Source organism: Macaca mulatta, chromosome 2 (genome assembly GCF_049350105.2).
Source record: "Macaca mulatta isolate MMU2019108-1 chromosome 2, T2T-MMU8v2.0, whole genome shotgun sequence".
In the NCBI taxonomy this organism is placed as follows: domain Eukaryota; kingdom Metazoa; phylum Chordata; class Mammalia; order Primates; family Cercopithecidae; genus Macaca; species Macaca mulatta.
The window spans coordinates 104,901,503-104,915,720 of record NC_133407.1 but is presented as its reverse complement, the minus strand read 5'-3'; the positions used below and the strand labels follow the sequence as shown (position 1 = coordinate 104,915,720).

Below are 14,218 nucleotides of genomic sequence, written 5' to 3'. Positions count from 1 at the left end.
CTTGCACTATGCATCTCTCCATCCATGTCTTTAATATCCTTTATAGTAAAATGGTAAATGTGTTTTCCTGAATTCTGTGAGCTGCTCTAGTAAATTAATTGAACCCAAAGAGCGAATCACGGGAACCCCAACTTGATGCTGGTGGGTCAGAAGTTCTAGAGCCCCAGACTTGCGATGACTGTCAGAATAAGGGAGGAGGGCGTAGCCTTGTGGGACTGAGCCCTCACCCTATGGGGTCTGATACTATTTCCAGGTAGATGGTGTGGAGTTGAATCAGAGAACACTCAGCTTGTGTCAGCTGCAGAATCGATTGTTTGCTTCATGTGTGGGGAAAATCCCCACGCATTTGGTCACAGAAGTCTCCTGTGTTGATTATTACTGAGTGAGAGAAGAGAAAAAGCACTTTGAATTTATGTGTGTTTTTCCACACAACTGGTAGAAATGTATGGAGGCTAGTTGCTTGTATGAGTGAGTTCTACCAGATCTCCTAGAAACACATATTAGATGCACAATAAATATTTTTGGAATAAAATGGATGGACAAGGTTAGCATGAGATTGATACTAAAATCAGAAGAGGGTGTCACTCATCAGTCAGTATCACTTATGAACATAGATGCAACAATCCTAAAGAAACTTAGCTGACAGAGTCTAGAAGTATATTAAGAGAATAAACACGTGTCTACGTCTTCAAATCTTTGCTCAGATGTCATTTTCTGAAGGAGCTATGCTTTGCTTGCTCTAGCATTGCAGCTTCCCCTGCAGCACTCCAAGCCAACTTGTCCTGTTCCCTATTTTCTCTCATAGCGTATCTCACCTTCTAACATATCTTGTAGTTGTTTGTTATGTTATTTATTGTCTTCTCCTCGTGGTACAAGGTAAACACCATAAGGGCAGGGCTTTTCTTCTGTTTTGTTCACTGATACAAGCCAACTACCTAGAATAGTTGGCACTTAGTATTTGTTGCAAAAATAAATAATCCTGAATATAAAATAAGGATCCTTGATTGGATTCCGGAAGAGAAAAGGCCATCAGTGGAAAACTGGTGCCACTTGAATAGTCTGTAGCTGAGTTATTAATATCTGTAAATTTCTTAGTTTTGATGAATATAACATGTTTAGGGTAAGATGTTAACATGAGGGAAAACTGGGTGATGGGTATATGGAAGCTCTCTGTACTATCTTTGAAACTCTTCTATAAAGCTTAAGTTATTGAAAAAGAAAAGCTTATTAAAATGAATTAAGAGATACCAAGAGGCTTCAGCATTTAAAAAGTAAAATAAAATTTCTGTTAAATGCCAGGCACGGTGGCTTACGCCTGTAATCCGAGCACTTTGGGAGGCTGAGGTGGATGGATCATGAGGTCAAGAGATCGAGACCATCCTGGCCAACACAGTCAAACCCTGTCTCTACTAAAAATACAAAAAACAAAAACAAAAACAAAAACACAAATTAGCTGGGCATGATGGCACACACCTGTAGTCCCAGCTACTCGGGAGGCTGAGGCAGGAGACTCGCTTGAACCCGGGAGGTGGAGGTTCAGTGAGCCGAGATCACACCACTGCACTCCAGCCTGGCGACAGAGCAAGATTTCATCTCAAAAAATTAAAAAAAAAAAAATTCTGTTAAATGACACCTTCTCAATGAGTCTTACCCTGACCACCCAATTTCAAATCATGTGCAGCCCCACTGCTGCCCTCTCAACTTCGCTTCCCTGCTCTGCCTTTTTCTTTTTTGCCAGGGTACTCTGCTATCTTCTAATACATTATACAGTTCACTTATTTATTATGCTTTTTGTTGTCTATTTACGTGAGGATAGGGGACTTTGTTCACTAGCATACCTCAAGTGCCTACTATAGTGCCTGGCACAAAATAGCTATACGTTAAAAAACAACCCCACAGCAAACCATATGTTTCTCTGTGGGTGAGGGGTGGAGAAAGTGAATATGAAAAGGTCTAGATTAAGCCTACTAATTAATATGCTTGTTGCTTTTCAGAGTTGGATTAGTTGTTGGCAGAATAGTCATGGTGAATGGGCACAGGACTTAGAGCGGGGCAAGCTAGACTCCTGGGAGTCCTCACTCTCAGTAGGTACTTATAGGACCCTGAGAGTGAGGAGTACTACCTTACATTTTGCACCCTGTGTGTCTCTCTTGCCTCATCCTAGTTCCAGACTGCAAAGACTGCCTCTTTAGTTTTGAATTATATGAAATTTAATAATTTCAGTTATAATCTGTGTTAATTGCTTAATTTAAAAAAATATTCACAGCAATGAAAAAGGGAACAAAAGCAAAGCAAGTTGTTTGTAAGACCCTTTAAAAATTACAAAGAAATGATTCTGCCTTTAAAATGAGAAATTAAGACTAAAGAATAACTCATTTTCCATTCTCTTTAGGACCTAAGTTACTCCCTCCTGTATGATGCTAAGTGTTGAGGAAAGCAAAATTCACAATTCACTCTTTTAGGTTCAAATGTAGCTTATTGCACTGAAGCAGTAATATAATAAATCAGATCAAATGTACTAAAGTGGGAAAATATCAGTACCAGCATAATGTTGAAACTGCAGAAATATATGCTTGAAGTAGTTCTCTTTTGTGATCTCAAATTCATCTTCAGGCATGGTCTTCTGAGTTCTACATATTTGAATTCCTTTGTCACCCACCTAAAGCATGGAGGACCATGTGTTGTCTCTCAGCTCATGGGCAGGGGAGTCCGTACTGCAGCACTGGTGTCTGAGTGATTTACCTTCCCTCCCAGCTCACTTAGCTCACTGATGGGATTTGTCTTAACACAGAAGGATGTGCTTCATTAAAGTGCAAAAAGGCTATCATTTAACCTTGTGCAAAGAATGAAGCAATGGAGATCATTTGCTCATTTGTCTTTATGATGATGTAATTGTATTTCTGTATGGTTATGTTGGGAATTATGATCTATTGCAGGAACATCAGGAGAGCATTCTGGGTAATACCACGCAAAGTGTGATTGCGTTACTCAACAATCTAGTTGCCTGCAAAGATTCGAATATGAAACTACTTTATGAACAAGGTAAATGCTTCATAGAATTACTCTCTGATTGAGTTTTGCCTATTTGTACATTTTTTCATCTTAGCGTGGAGTCTAGAAGTACCATTTAAAGTTGATGAGTCAAAATAGATAAGAATTTTTAAGTAATATCACTGGCAAAATTTGGAAGTGTGGGATGGTTTCTCTAAGATAATTCATTCTCTTAATGGCATAAAGTCAATAGGCACTGCTTAAAGATGACAAACCAAGAAATAGAAGTGTACTCATAGTATTTAGACTGATTGCTGTCTGTATTCATCTGTTTTCTGTTGCTATAACGGAATAACTGAGACTGAGTAATTTAAAATAAAAAGAAATATATTTTGTACAGTTCTGGATGCTGAGAAGTCCAAGATTGAGGGGCTGCATGTGGTGAGGGCCATCTTGCTATTGGAGACTCTTTGCAGAGTCCAAAGGCAGTGTAGGGCATCACAGGGTGAAGGAGCTGAGCTTGCTAGCTCAGGTTTCTTTTCCTCCTCTTATGAAGTGACTAATATCCCATCCTAATGATCTCATCTAATCTTAACTACTTCTCAGAGTTCTCACCTCTCAAATACCATAGTTGGATTTCCCATCCTCTTAATGCCATTATAATGGGGATTAAAGGTCAGCATGAGATTTGGAGGGTACAAACATTTGAACAGTAAGACTGCCAATCAAAATAAAAACAGATATGACCAAAAGCACCTTGGAAAATGAGACTAGGTGTGTTGACAGTGGTTTACTTTATATCTTATGCACGTCTGTACTGTTACAATTCTAAAAATCATGTACAGTCATGCATTGCATAACTATAGCAGTGTGTTCTGCGATATACATCATTAGGCAGTTTTATCATTGTGTGAACACCATAGCATGTACTTACACAAATCTAGATGGCATAGCCTACTATACACGTAGGCTGTATGGTATGTATGGCCTGTTGTCCCTGGGCTACAAACATGTAGTGAATACTGTAGTCACTCGTAACACAGAGGTGTAAGTATTTGTGTATTTAAACATATAAGTATTGTGTATTTAAACATAGAAGAGATGTGGTAAACATATGATATACAAGATAAAACATGATACACCTGTATAGGGCACTTACTATGGATGAAGCTTGCGGGACTGAAAGTTGCCCTGAGGGAGTCTGTGTTTGGGTGGTGAGTGAATGTGAAGGCCTAGGATGTTGCTGTACACTACTGTAGACTTTATAAACCCTGTACACTTAGGCTACACTCGATTTATTAAAAAAAAAAAAAAAAAAAAAAAAAAACTTTTCTGACTGAGTGCAGTGGCTCATGCTTGTAATCCCAGAACTCTGGGAGGCCAAGGCTGGCAGATCACCTGAGGTCAGAAGTTTGAGGCCAGCCAGGCCAACTTGGTGAAACCCCATCTCTACTAAACATACAAAAATTAGCCAGGTGTGGTGACGGGCGACTGTAGTCCCAGCTACTTGGGAGGCTGAGGCAAGAGAATCACTTGAAGTGGGGAGGTGGAGATTGCAGTGAGCCAGGATTGCACCACTACACTCCAGCCTGGGGGACAAGAGTGAGACTCCATCTCAAAAAAAAAAAAAAAAAAAGAAAGAAACATCCCTGTCTGACAGCTCCGAAGAGAGCAATGGTTCTCCCAGCACGGTGTTTGAACTCTGAGAACAGACAGACTGCCTCCTCAAGTGGGTCCCTGAACCCCGTGTAGCCTAACTGGGAGACACCTCCCAGTAGGGACTGACAGACACCTCATACAGGCGGGTGCCCCTCTGGGATGAAGCTTCCAGAGGAAGGATCAGGCAGAAATATTTGCTGTTCTACAACATTTGCTGTTCTGCAGCCTCTGCTGTTGATACCCAGGCAAACAGGGTCTGGAGTGGACCTCCAGCAAACTCCAGCAGACCTGCAGCTGAGGGACCTGACTGTAAGAAGGAAAACTAACAAACAGAAAGGAATAGCATCAAGATCAACAAAAAGGACATCTATACCACAACCCCATCTGTAGGTCACCAACATCAAAAACACAAAGTAGATAAAACCACAAAGATGGGGAGAAACCAGAGCAGAAAAGCTGAAAATTCTAAAAGCCAGAGTGCCTCTTCTCCTCCAAAAGATCACAGCTCCTCTCCAGCAACAGAACAAAGCTGTATGGAGAATGACTTTGATGAGTTGACTGAAGTAGGCTTCAAAAACTCGGTAATAATAAACTTCTCTGAGCTAAAGGAGCATGTTCTAACTCATTGCAAGGAAGCTAAAAACCTTGAAAAAATGTTAGACGAATGGCTAACTAGAATAAGCAGTGTAGAGAAGACCTTAAATGACCTGATGGAGCTGAAAACCATGGCACGAGAACTTCGTGACGCATGCACGAACTTCAATAACCAATTCAATCAAGTGGAAGAAAGGGGATTAGTGATTGAAGGTCAAATTAATGAAATAAAGTGAGAAGACAAGTTTAGAGAAAAAAGAGTAAAAAGAAATGAACAAAGCCTCCAAGAAATATGGGACTATGGGAAAAGACCAAATCTACGTTTGATTGGTGTACCTAAAAGTGATGGGGAGAATGGAACCAAGTTGGAAAACACTCTTCAGGATATTATCCAGGAGAACTTCCCCAACCTAGCAAGGCAGGCCAACATTTCAAATTCAGGAAATACAGAGAACACCACAAAGATACTCCTCTAGAAGAACAACCCCAAGACACATAATTGTCAGATTCACCAATGTTGAAATGAAGGAAAAAATGTTAAGGGCAGCCAGAGAGAAAGGTCGGGTTACCCACAAAGAGAAGCCCATAAAACTAACAGCAGATCTTTTGGCAGAAACCCTACAAGCCAGAAGAGAGTGGGAGCCAGTATTCAACCTTCTTAAAGAAAAGAATTTTCAACCCAGAATTTCATATACGGCTAAACTAAGTTTTATAAGTGAAGAAGAAATAAAATCCTTTACAGACAAACAAATGCTGAGAGATTTTGTGACCACCAGGCCTGCCTTACAACAAGAGCTGCTGAAGGAAGCACTAAACATGGAAACAAACAACTAGTACCAACCACTGCAAAAACATGCCAAATTGTAAAGACCATCGATGCCATGAAGAAACTGCATCAAGTAATGGGCAAAATAACCAGCTAACATAATAATGACAGGATCAAATTCACACATCACAATATTAACCTTAAATGTAAATGGGCTAAATGCTCCAATTAAAAGACACAGACTGGCAAATTGGATAAAGAATCAAGACCCGTCAGTGTGCTGTATTCAGGAGACCCATCTCACATGCAGAGACACACATAGGCTCAAAAAAAAAGGGATGGAGGAAAATCTACCAAGCAAATGAAAAGCAAAAAAAAGCAGGGATTGCAATCCTACTCTCTGATGAAACAGACTTTAAACCAACAAAGATAAAAAGAGACAAGGCCATTACATAATGGCAAAGGGATCAATTCAACAAGAAGAGCTAACCATCGTAAATATATATGCGTCCAATACAGGATCACCCAGATTCATAAAGCAAGTCCTTAGAGACCTACAAAGAGACTTAGACTCCCACACAATAATGGGAGACTTTATATACAAGGGTATACAGGACTTGAACTCAGCTCTGCACCAAGCAGACCTAATAGACATCTACAGAACTCTCCACCCCAAATCAACAGAATATACATTCTCCTCAGCACTACATCACACTTATTCTAAAACTGACCATATAATTGGAAGTAAAGCACTCCTCAGCAAATGTAAAAGAACAGAAATCACAACAAACTGTCTCTTAGACCACAGTGCAATCAAACTAGAACTCAGGATTAAGAAACTCACTCAGAACTGCTCAACTACGTTGAAATTGAACAACCTGCTCCTGAATGACTACTGGGTAAATAACAAATGAGGCAGACATAAAGATGTTCTTTGAAACCAGTGAGAAGAAAGACACAACGTACCAGAATCTCTGGGACACATTTAAAGCAGTGTTTAAAGGAAAGTTTATAGCACTAAATACCTACAACAGAAAGCAGGAAAGATCTAAAATCAACACCCTAACATCACACTTAAAAGCACTAGAGAAGCAAGAGCAAAGACATTCAAAAACTAGCAGAAGGCAAGAAATAACTAAGAGCAGAGCAGAACTGAAAGAGATAGAGAAACACAAAACACTTCAAAAAACGAATGAATCCAGGAGCTGGTTTTTTGAAAAGATCAACAACTTAATAGACAACTAGCAAGATTAATATAGAAGAAAAGAGAGAATAATCAAATAGACACAATAAAAATGATAAAGGGGGATATCACCACTGAACCCACAGAAACACAAGCTACCGTCAGAGAATACTATAAACACCTCTATGCAAATAAGCTAGAAAATCTAGAAGAAATGGATAAATTCATGGACACTACACCCTTCCAAGACTAAACCAGGAAGAAGTTGAATCTCTGAATATAACAATACCAGGCTCTGAAATGGAGGCAATAATTAGTAGCCTACCAACCAAAAAAAGTCCAGGGCAAGATGAATTCACAGCTGAATTCTACCAGAGAGGTACAAAGAGGAGCCGGTAACATTCCTTCTGAAACTATTCCAATCAATAAAAAGAGGGAATTCTCCCTAACTCATTTTATGAGGCCAGCATCATCCTGATACCAAAACTTGGCAGAGACACAACAGAAAAAGAAAATTTCAGGCCAAAGGTGAACATTGATGTAAAAATCCTCAATAAAATCCTGGCAAACCAAATCCAGCAGCACATCAAAAAGCTTATCTACCATGATCAAGTGGGCTTCATCCCTGGGATACAAGGCTGGTTCAGCATACGCAAATCAATAAGCGTAATCCATCACATAAATAGAACCAATGACAAAAACCACATGATTATCTCAATAGATACAGAAAAGGCCTTCGACAAGATTGAACAGACGTTTATGCTAAAAACTCAATAAACTAGATATTGAAGGAATGTATCTCAAAATAATAAGAGCTATTTATGACAAACCCACAGCCAATATCATATTGAATGGGCAAAAACTGGAAGCATTCTCTTTGAAAACCGGCACAAGACAAGGATGCCCGCTCTCACCACTCCTATTCAACATAGTGTTTGAAGTTCCAGCCAGGGCAATCAGGCAAGAGAAAGAAATAAAGGGTATTCATTAGGAAAAGAGGAAATCAAATCATCCCTGTTTGTAGATGACATGATTGTATATTTAGAAAACCCCGTTGTCTCAGTCCAAAATCTCCTTAACCTGATAAACAACTTCAGCAAAGTCTCAGGATACAAAATCAATGTACAAAAATCACAAGCATTCTTATACAGCAGTAACAGACAAACAGAGAGCCAAATCATGAGTGAACTCCCATTCACAGTTGCTACAAAAAGAATAAAATACCTAGGAATCCAACTTACAAGGGATGTGAAGGACCTCTTCAAGGAGAACTACAAACCACTGTTCAACGAAATAAAAGAGGACACAAAGGGAAAAGCATTCCATGCTCATGGATAGGAAGAATCAATATTGTGAAAATGGCCCTACTATCCAAGGTAATTTATAGATTCAGTGCCATCCCCATCAAACTACCAATGTCTTTCTTCCACAAAATTGGAGAAAACTACTTTAAAGTTCATACGGAATCAAAAAAGAGCCCGCATTGCCAAAATAATCCAAAGCAAAAAGAACAAAGCTGGAGGCATCACGCTACCTGACTTCAAATTATACTACAAGGCTACAGTAACCAAAACAGCATGATACTGGCACCAAAACAGATATATAGACCAATGGAACAGAACAGAGGCTTCAGAAATAATACCACACATCTACAACCATCTGATCTTTGACAAACCTGACAAAAGCAATGGGGAAAGGGTTTCCTATTTAATAAATGGTGCTGGGAAAACTGGCTAGCCATATGTAGAAAGCTGAAACTGGATCCCTTCCTTACACTTTATAGAAAAACTAATTCAAGATGGATTAAAGTCTTAAATGTTAGACCTAAACCCATAAAAACCCTAGAAGAAAACCTAGGCAATACCATTCAGGACATAGGCATGGGCAAAGACTTCATGATTAAAACACCAAAAGCAATGGCAACAAAAGCCAGGATAGACAAATGGGATCTAATTAAACTAAAGAGCTTCTGCAAAAGAAACTACCATCAGAGTGAATAGGCAAGTACAGAATGGGAGAAAATCTTTGCAATCTACCCATCTGACAAAGGGCTAATATCCAGAATCCACAAAAGAAGTTAAACAAATTTACAAGAAATAAAACAACCCCATCAAAAAGTGGGCAAAGAATATGAACAGACACTTCTCAAAAGAAGACATTTATGCAGCCAACAACACATGAAAAAAATGCTCATCATCACTGGCCATCAGAGAAATGCAAATCAAAACCACAATAAGGTACCATCTCATACAAGTTAGAATGGTGATCATTTAAAAATCAGCAAACAACAGGTGCTGGAGAGGATGTTGAGAAATAGGAACGCTTTTACACTGTTGGTGGGAGTGTAAATTAGTTCAACCATTGTGGAAGACAGTGTGGCAATGCCTCAAGGATCTAGAACTAGAAATACCATTTGACCCAGTGATCCCATTACTGGGTATATACCCAAAGGATTATAAATCATGCTGCTATAAAGACACATGCACACGTATGTTTATTGCGGCATTATTCACAATAGCAAAGACTTGGAACCAACCTAAATGTCCATCAATGATAGACTGGATTAAGAAAATGTGGCACATATACACCATGGAATACTGTGCAGCCATAAAAAGGGATGAGTTCATGTCTTTTGCAGGGACATGGATGAAGCTGGAAACCATTATTCTTAGCAAACTATCACAAGAACAGAAAACCAAACCCCACATGTTCTCACTCATAGGTGGGAATTGAACAATGAGAACACCTGGACACAGGGTGGGGAACATCATGCACTGGGGCATGTTGGGGGGTGGGGAGCTGGGGGAGGGATGGTATTAAGAGAAATACCTAATGTAAGTGACGAGTCGATGGGTGCAACAAACCAGCATGGCACATGTATACCTAGGTATCAACCCTGCATGTTGTGCACATGTACCCTAGAATCTAAAGTACATTTTAAAAAGTTTTTTCTTTGTTCCATAGGAAATTAGCTTACTATAACTTTTAAACTTCATAACTTAAAAAACCTTTTCTACTTGTTGACTCTTTTGTAATAACACTTAGCTTGGAACACAAGGACATGGTATAGCTTTATGTCCTTATTCTATAAGCTTTGTTTTGTTGTTGTTGTTTTTATTGTTTTGTTTTTTTGAGACAGAGTCCCACTCTGTTGCCCTGGCTGGAGTGCAGTTAGGCGATCACGGCTCACTGCAGCCTGAACTCCCTGGGCTCAGGTAGGAGGCTACCTCAGCCTCTCTAGCAGCTGAGACTACAGGTGCATGCCACCATGCCCAGCTAATTAGTTAGTTAATTTATTTATTATTGTTATTATTATTATTATTTTGTAGAGACAGGGTTTCATCATCTTGCTTAGGCTGGTCTTGAACTCTTGGGCTTAAGTGATCTGCCACCCATGGCCTCCCAAAATGCTGCTGGGATTATAAGTGTGAGCCACTGCACCTGGCTGCTTTTTTCTGTATTTAAATTTAATTAATTTTTTTTTTACTTTTTTAACTTTTGTGTTAAAAACTACAACAAAATCACGCAAATTAACCTTCACCTAAATAGGATCAGGATCATCAAGATGTCACTAGGTGACAGGAAATTTTCAGCTTTATTGTAATTTTATGGGGCCACCATCATTTAGGCAGTCTACTGTTGACCGAAGCATCATTATGCAGTGCATGACTGTATATGTTCTCTCTTATGTTAATAAAATAGAAGCTATCAACTGGAATTTTTCACAGGAATAAGACTTGGGAGAAAATCTGTCACTGAATAAAATTTCCAACTCACAGTTCTAGTTTCCCCCTGCCCACCCAAGAATTTAGAGTTCTGTTTCTTTTTTTTTTTTTAGGACAGTCTCACTCTGTTGCTCAGGCTGGAGTGCCGTGGTGCCATCTCGGCCCAGGGCAACTTCCACCTCGCAGGGTCCAGCAATTCTCCTGCCTCAGCCTCCCAAGTAGCGGGGATTACAGGCACCCACCACCATGCCTGGCTAATTTTTGTATTTTTAGTACAGATGGTGTTTCATTATGTTGGCCAGGCTGGCATTGAACTCCTGACCTCAGGTGATCTGCCACCTGGGCCTCCCAAAGTGCTGGGACTATAGGCGTGAGCCAGCGCTCACGGCCTAGAATTCTGTTTCTATGTGGTCATTATATTTCAATGCTGGTAATATTTCTTTCCTCCCCTAAGAAAAATATGCACTTACCCCCTGTGATAAATATTGCCAACAGTTGTGGGGCTTTGGTATATAGAGCTCTTTATTCTTTTACACAGCAACGTGCTATTCTGTTTTATGGATGTAGCATAGTTTATTTAACCAGGGCTTCAGTGGTAGATATGTGTTGTTTGCAATATTTTGCTGTTACAGACAGTTAGTTCTACAATGAATAGCTTTATACATGTATCCCTTCACACAGGAGCAGGATATTTATAGGAGAAATTCCTGGAATTGGAATTGTTAGATCAAAGGATATATACGTATGTAATTTTTGTAGATAATGACAAGTTGCTCTAAGTGATGTGGCAATTTAAATTTCCACAAGAGCACATGAGATTGCTTGTCTTTGGACCTAAGAGCATGTTTTCCTTCCCCATTTGTTCAAGGCACTTTTATGTTCCTCAGAGATTTTTTGTAGTTTTCTTTATATAGGTCTTGTGCATTTCTTGTTAAGTTTATGTCTTCCTAAGTGTTGCATTTTTTTTTTTTGCATTCAATAGAAATGAGGACTTTTCTGCCATTATATATTCCAATTTATTTTTAAATTATTTTATTTTATTTTACTTTATTTTAGAGACAGGGTCTCAATGTGTTACCCAGGCTGGAGTGCAGTAGCACAATCAGAGCTTATTGCAGCCTTGAACTGGCCTCAAGTGATCCTCCCGCTTCAGCCTCCCAAGTAACTAGGACAACAGGCATGTGCCACCATGCCTGGCTAATTTTTTTTCTTTTTTTTGATGGAGACAGGGTCTTGCTATGTTAACCACGGTGGTCTCAAACTCCTGGCTTCAAGTGATCTTTCCACCTCAGCCTTCTAAAGCACTGGTTGGTATTACAGGTGTGAGCCACCATGCCTGGCTGCAGTTTGTTGTTTTAAATATGTTTGAAAGTTTTTGATTTCTGTATATGCAATTTTGTAACTAAATTGATTCTTTTATTATTTTTATAGTAATAGTTTTTAGGTGATTTTCTTAGTTTTCCAGTCATATAATAATTGCAAATAATGATGATTTTCTTTCCAATTTTTATGATGCTACTTTTCCCCTCTGGTCTAATTACAAGATTCAAAGAGAGTGGGGTAGAAGATGTGTTGGATTTGTCTGAGGATCTTTTTTTCTGGTTAAGGATGTACTCTTCTATTTTAATTTCATTTTTGTTTCTTTTGTAATCGGGAATAATGACTTTTATCAAATGCTTTTTTGGCCTCTATGGAAATGATCAAATGATTTTTCCTTGAATCTATTTATATAATGGATTATATTTAATCGGTTACCTAACATTGAACCTATCCTAGTGTTTGAGTCAGTAACCACACTTATGATACACAGTTCTTTAATTGTGCTACTTTAGTTCCTTGCAAATATTTTATTTAGGATTTTTCATTGCCATTCATTGGTGTGATTGGTTTGTGATTTTGTTTGTTCATTTTTGATGGGAGAAAAATATTCTTCGCCCAGATTTCAATATTAATGCTATATTGCTTCATTAAAAAATGTTTTTTTTCCTCTTTCTGTATTTCTGGAAAGTTGATGTATTATTGGAATTATCTACTCCTTAAAAGTTTGGGCTGGTCGCGGTGGGTCATGCCTGTAATCCCAGCACTTTGGGAGGCTGAGGTGGGCAGATCACGAGGTCAGCAGATGGAGACCATCCTGGCTAACACAGTGAAACCCTGCCTCTGTTAAAAATACAAAAATTAGTCGGGCATGGTGGTATGTGTCTGTAGTCCTAGCTACTTGGGAGGCTGAGTCAGGAAAATTGCTTGAACCCGGGAGGTGGAAGTTGCAGTGAGCTGGGATTGTGCCACTGCACTCCAGCCTGGGTGATAGAGCGAGACTCCGTTTCAAAAAAAAAAGTTTGGTAGAGTTTCTTCTTGAAGTCATCTGGCTGGTGCTCTCTTTTTGCGGTATGATAGTAGTGATAGCTCTGTGATGATTTTCTCTATTTCTGTAGTAATAATGAAACTTTAAAAAAATTTTCCGTCTCTTAGAATCAGCTCCAGTAAATTATATTTTCCTGGAAAATTTTTATTTCCTACACACTTTCAATTCTATTTTCACAGAGTTGAACAAAACTAATTCTTTTAAATCTTTTATTTTCCTACATTTCAGAAGTTACTGCACCATTATCATTTCTCATATAATGTATTTGTATTTTTAAAAAACTTAAGTTTAGGGATACAAGTGGAGGTTTGTTATGTAGATAATAAAACTGTTTCATGAGAGTTTATTGTACAGATTATTTCATCAGTCAGCTATTAAGCCTAGTACTCATTAGTTATTTTTCCTGATCCTCTTTCTCTTCCCACCCTCCCCCCTCTGAAAGGCCCAGGATGTGTTGTTTTCCTCTATATGTCCAAGTATTCTCATCTTTTTAGCTCCTACTTATAAGAATACACAGTATTTGGTTTTCTGTTCCTGTGTTAGTTTGCTAAGGATAATAGCCTCCAGCTCCATCCATGTCCCCCTGCAAAGGATATGATCTTGTTTTTGTTTTGTTTTTTGTTTTGATGGCTGCATAACATTCCATGATGTACCATGTTTTCTTTATCCAGTCTATCATTGATAGGTATTTAGGTTAATTCCATGTCTTAGCTATTGTTAATAGTGCTGCAGTGAACACATGTGTGCATGTGTCTTTATAATAGAATGATTTATATTCCTTTGGTTGTATACCCAATAATGGGATTGCTGGGTCGAATGGCATGTCTATATTTGAGCCTTTGAGGAATCACCACAGTCTTCCACAATGGCTGAATTCATTTACACTCCCACTAGTATAAGTGCTCCTTTTTCTCCACAACCTTGCTAGCATCTCT

At 38.9% G+C, this 14,218-nt stretch overlaps 1 protein-coding gene across 10 annotated transcripts in view; it reads left to right on the top strand.

The window, feature by feature from the left end:
* Positions 1–14,218, top strand: part of ULK4 (unc-51 like kinase 4) — a 706,344-nt gene that overhangs the window by 379,409 nt on the left and 312,717 nt on the right. For 7 of the 10 annotated variants that reach the window (XM_077992220.1, XM_077992218.1, XM_077992223.1 and 4 more), the window contains one exon: positions 2,937–3,042. The exons of the other annotated variants lie outside the window; for them this stretch is intronic. In XM_077992220.1, coding sequence (XP_077848346.1) covers positions 2,937–3,042 — 106 coding nt within the window. The remainder of the gene's footprint in view (positions 1–2,936; positions 3,043–14,218) is intronic. 10 annotated transcript variants of the gene reach the window in all.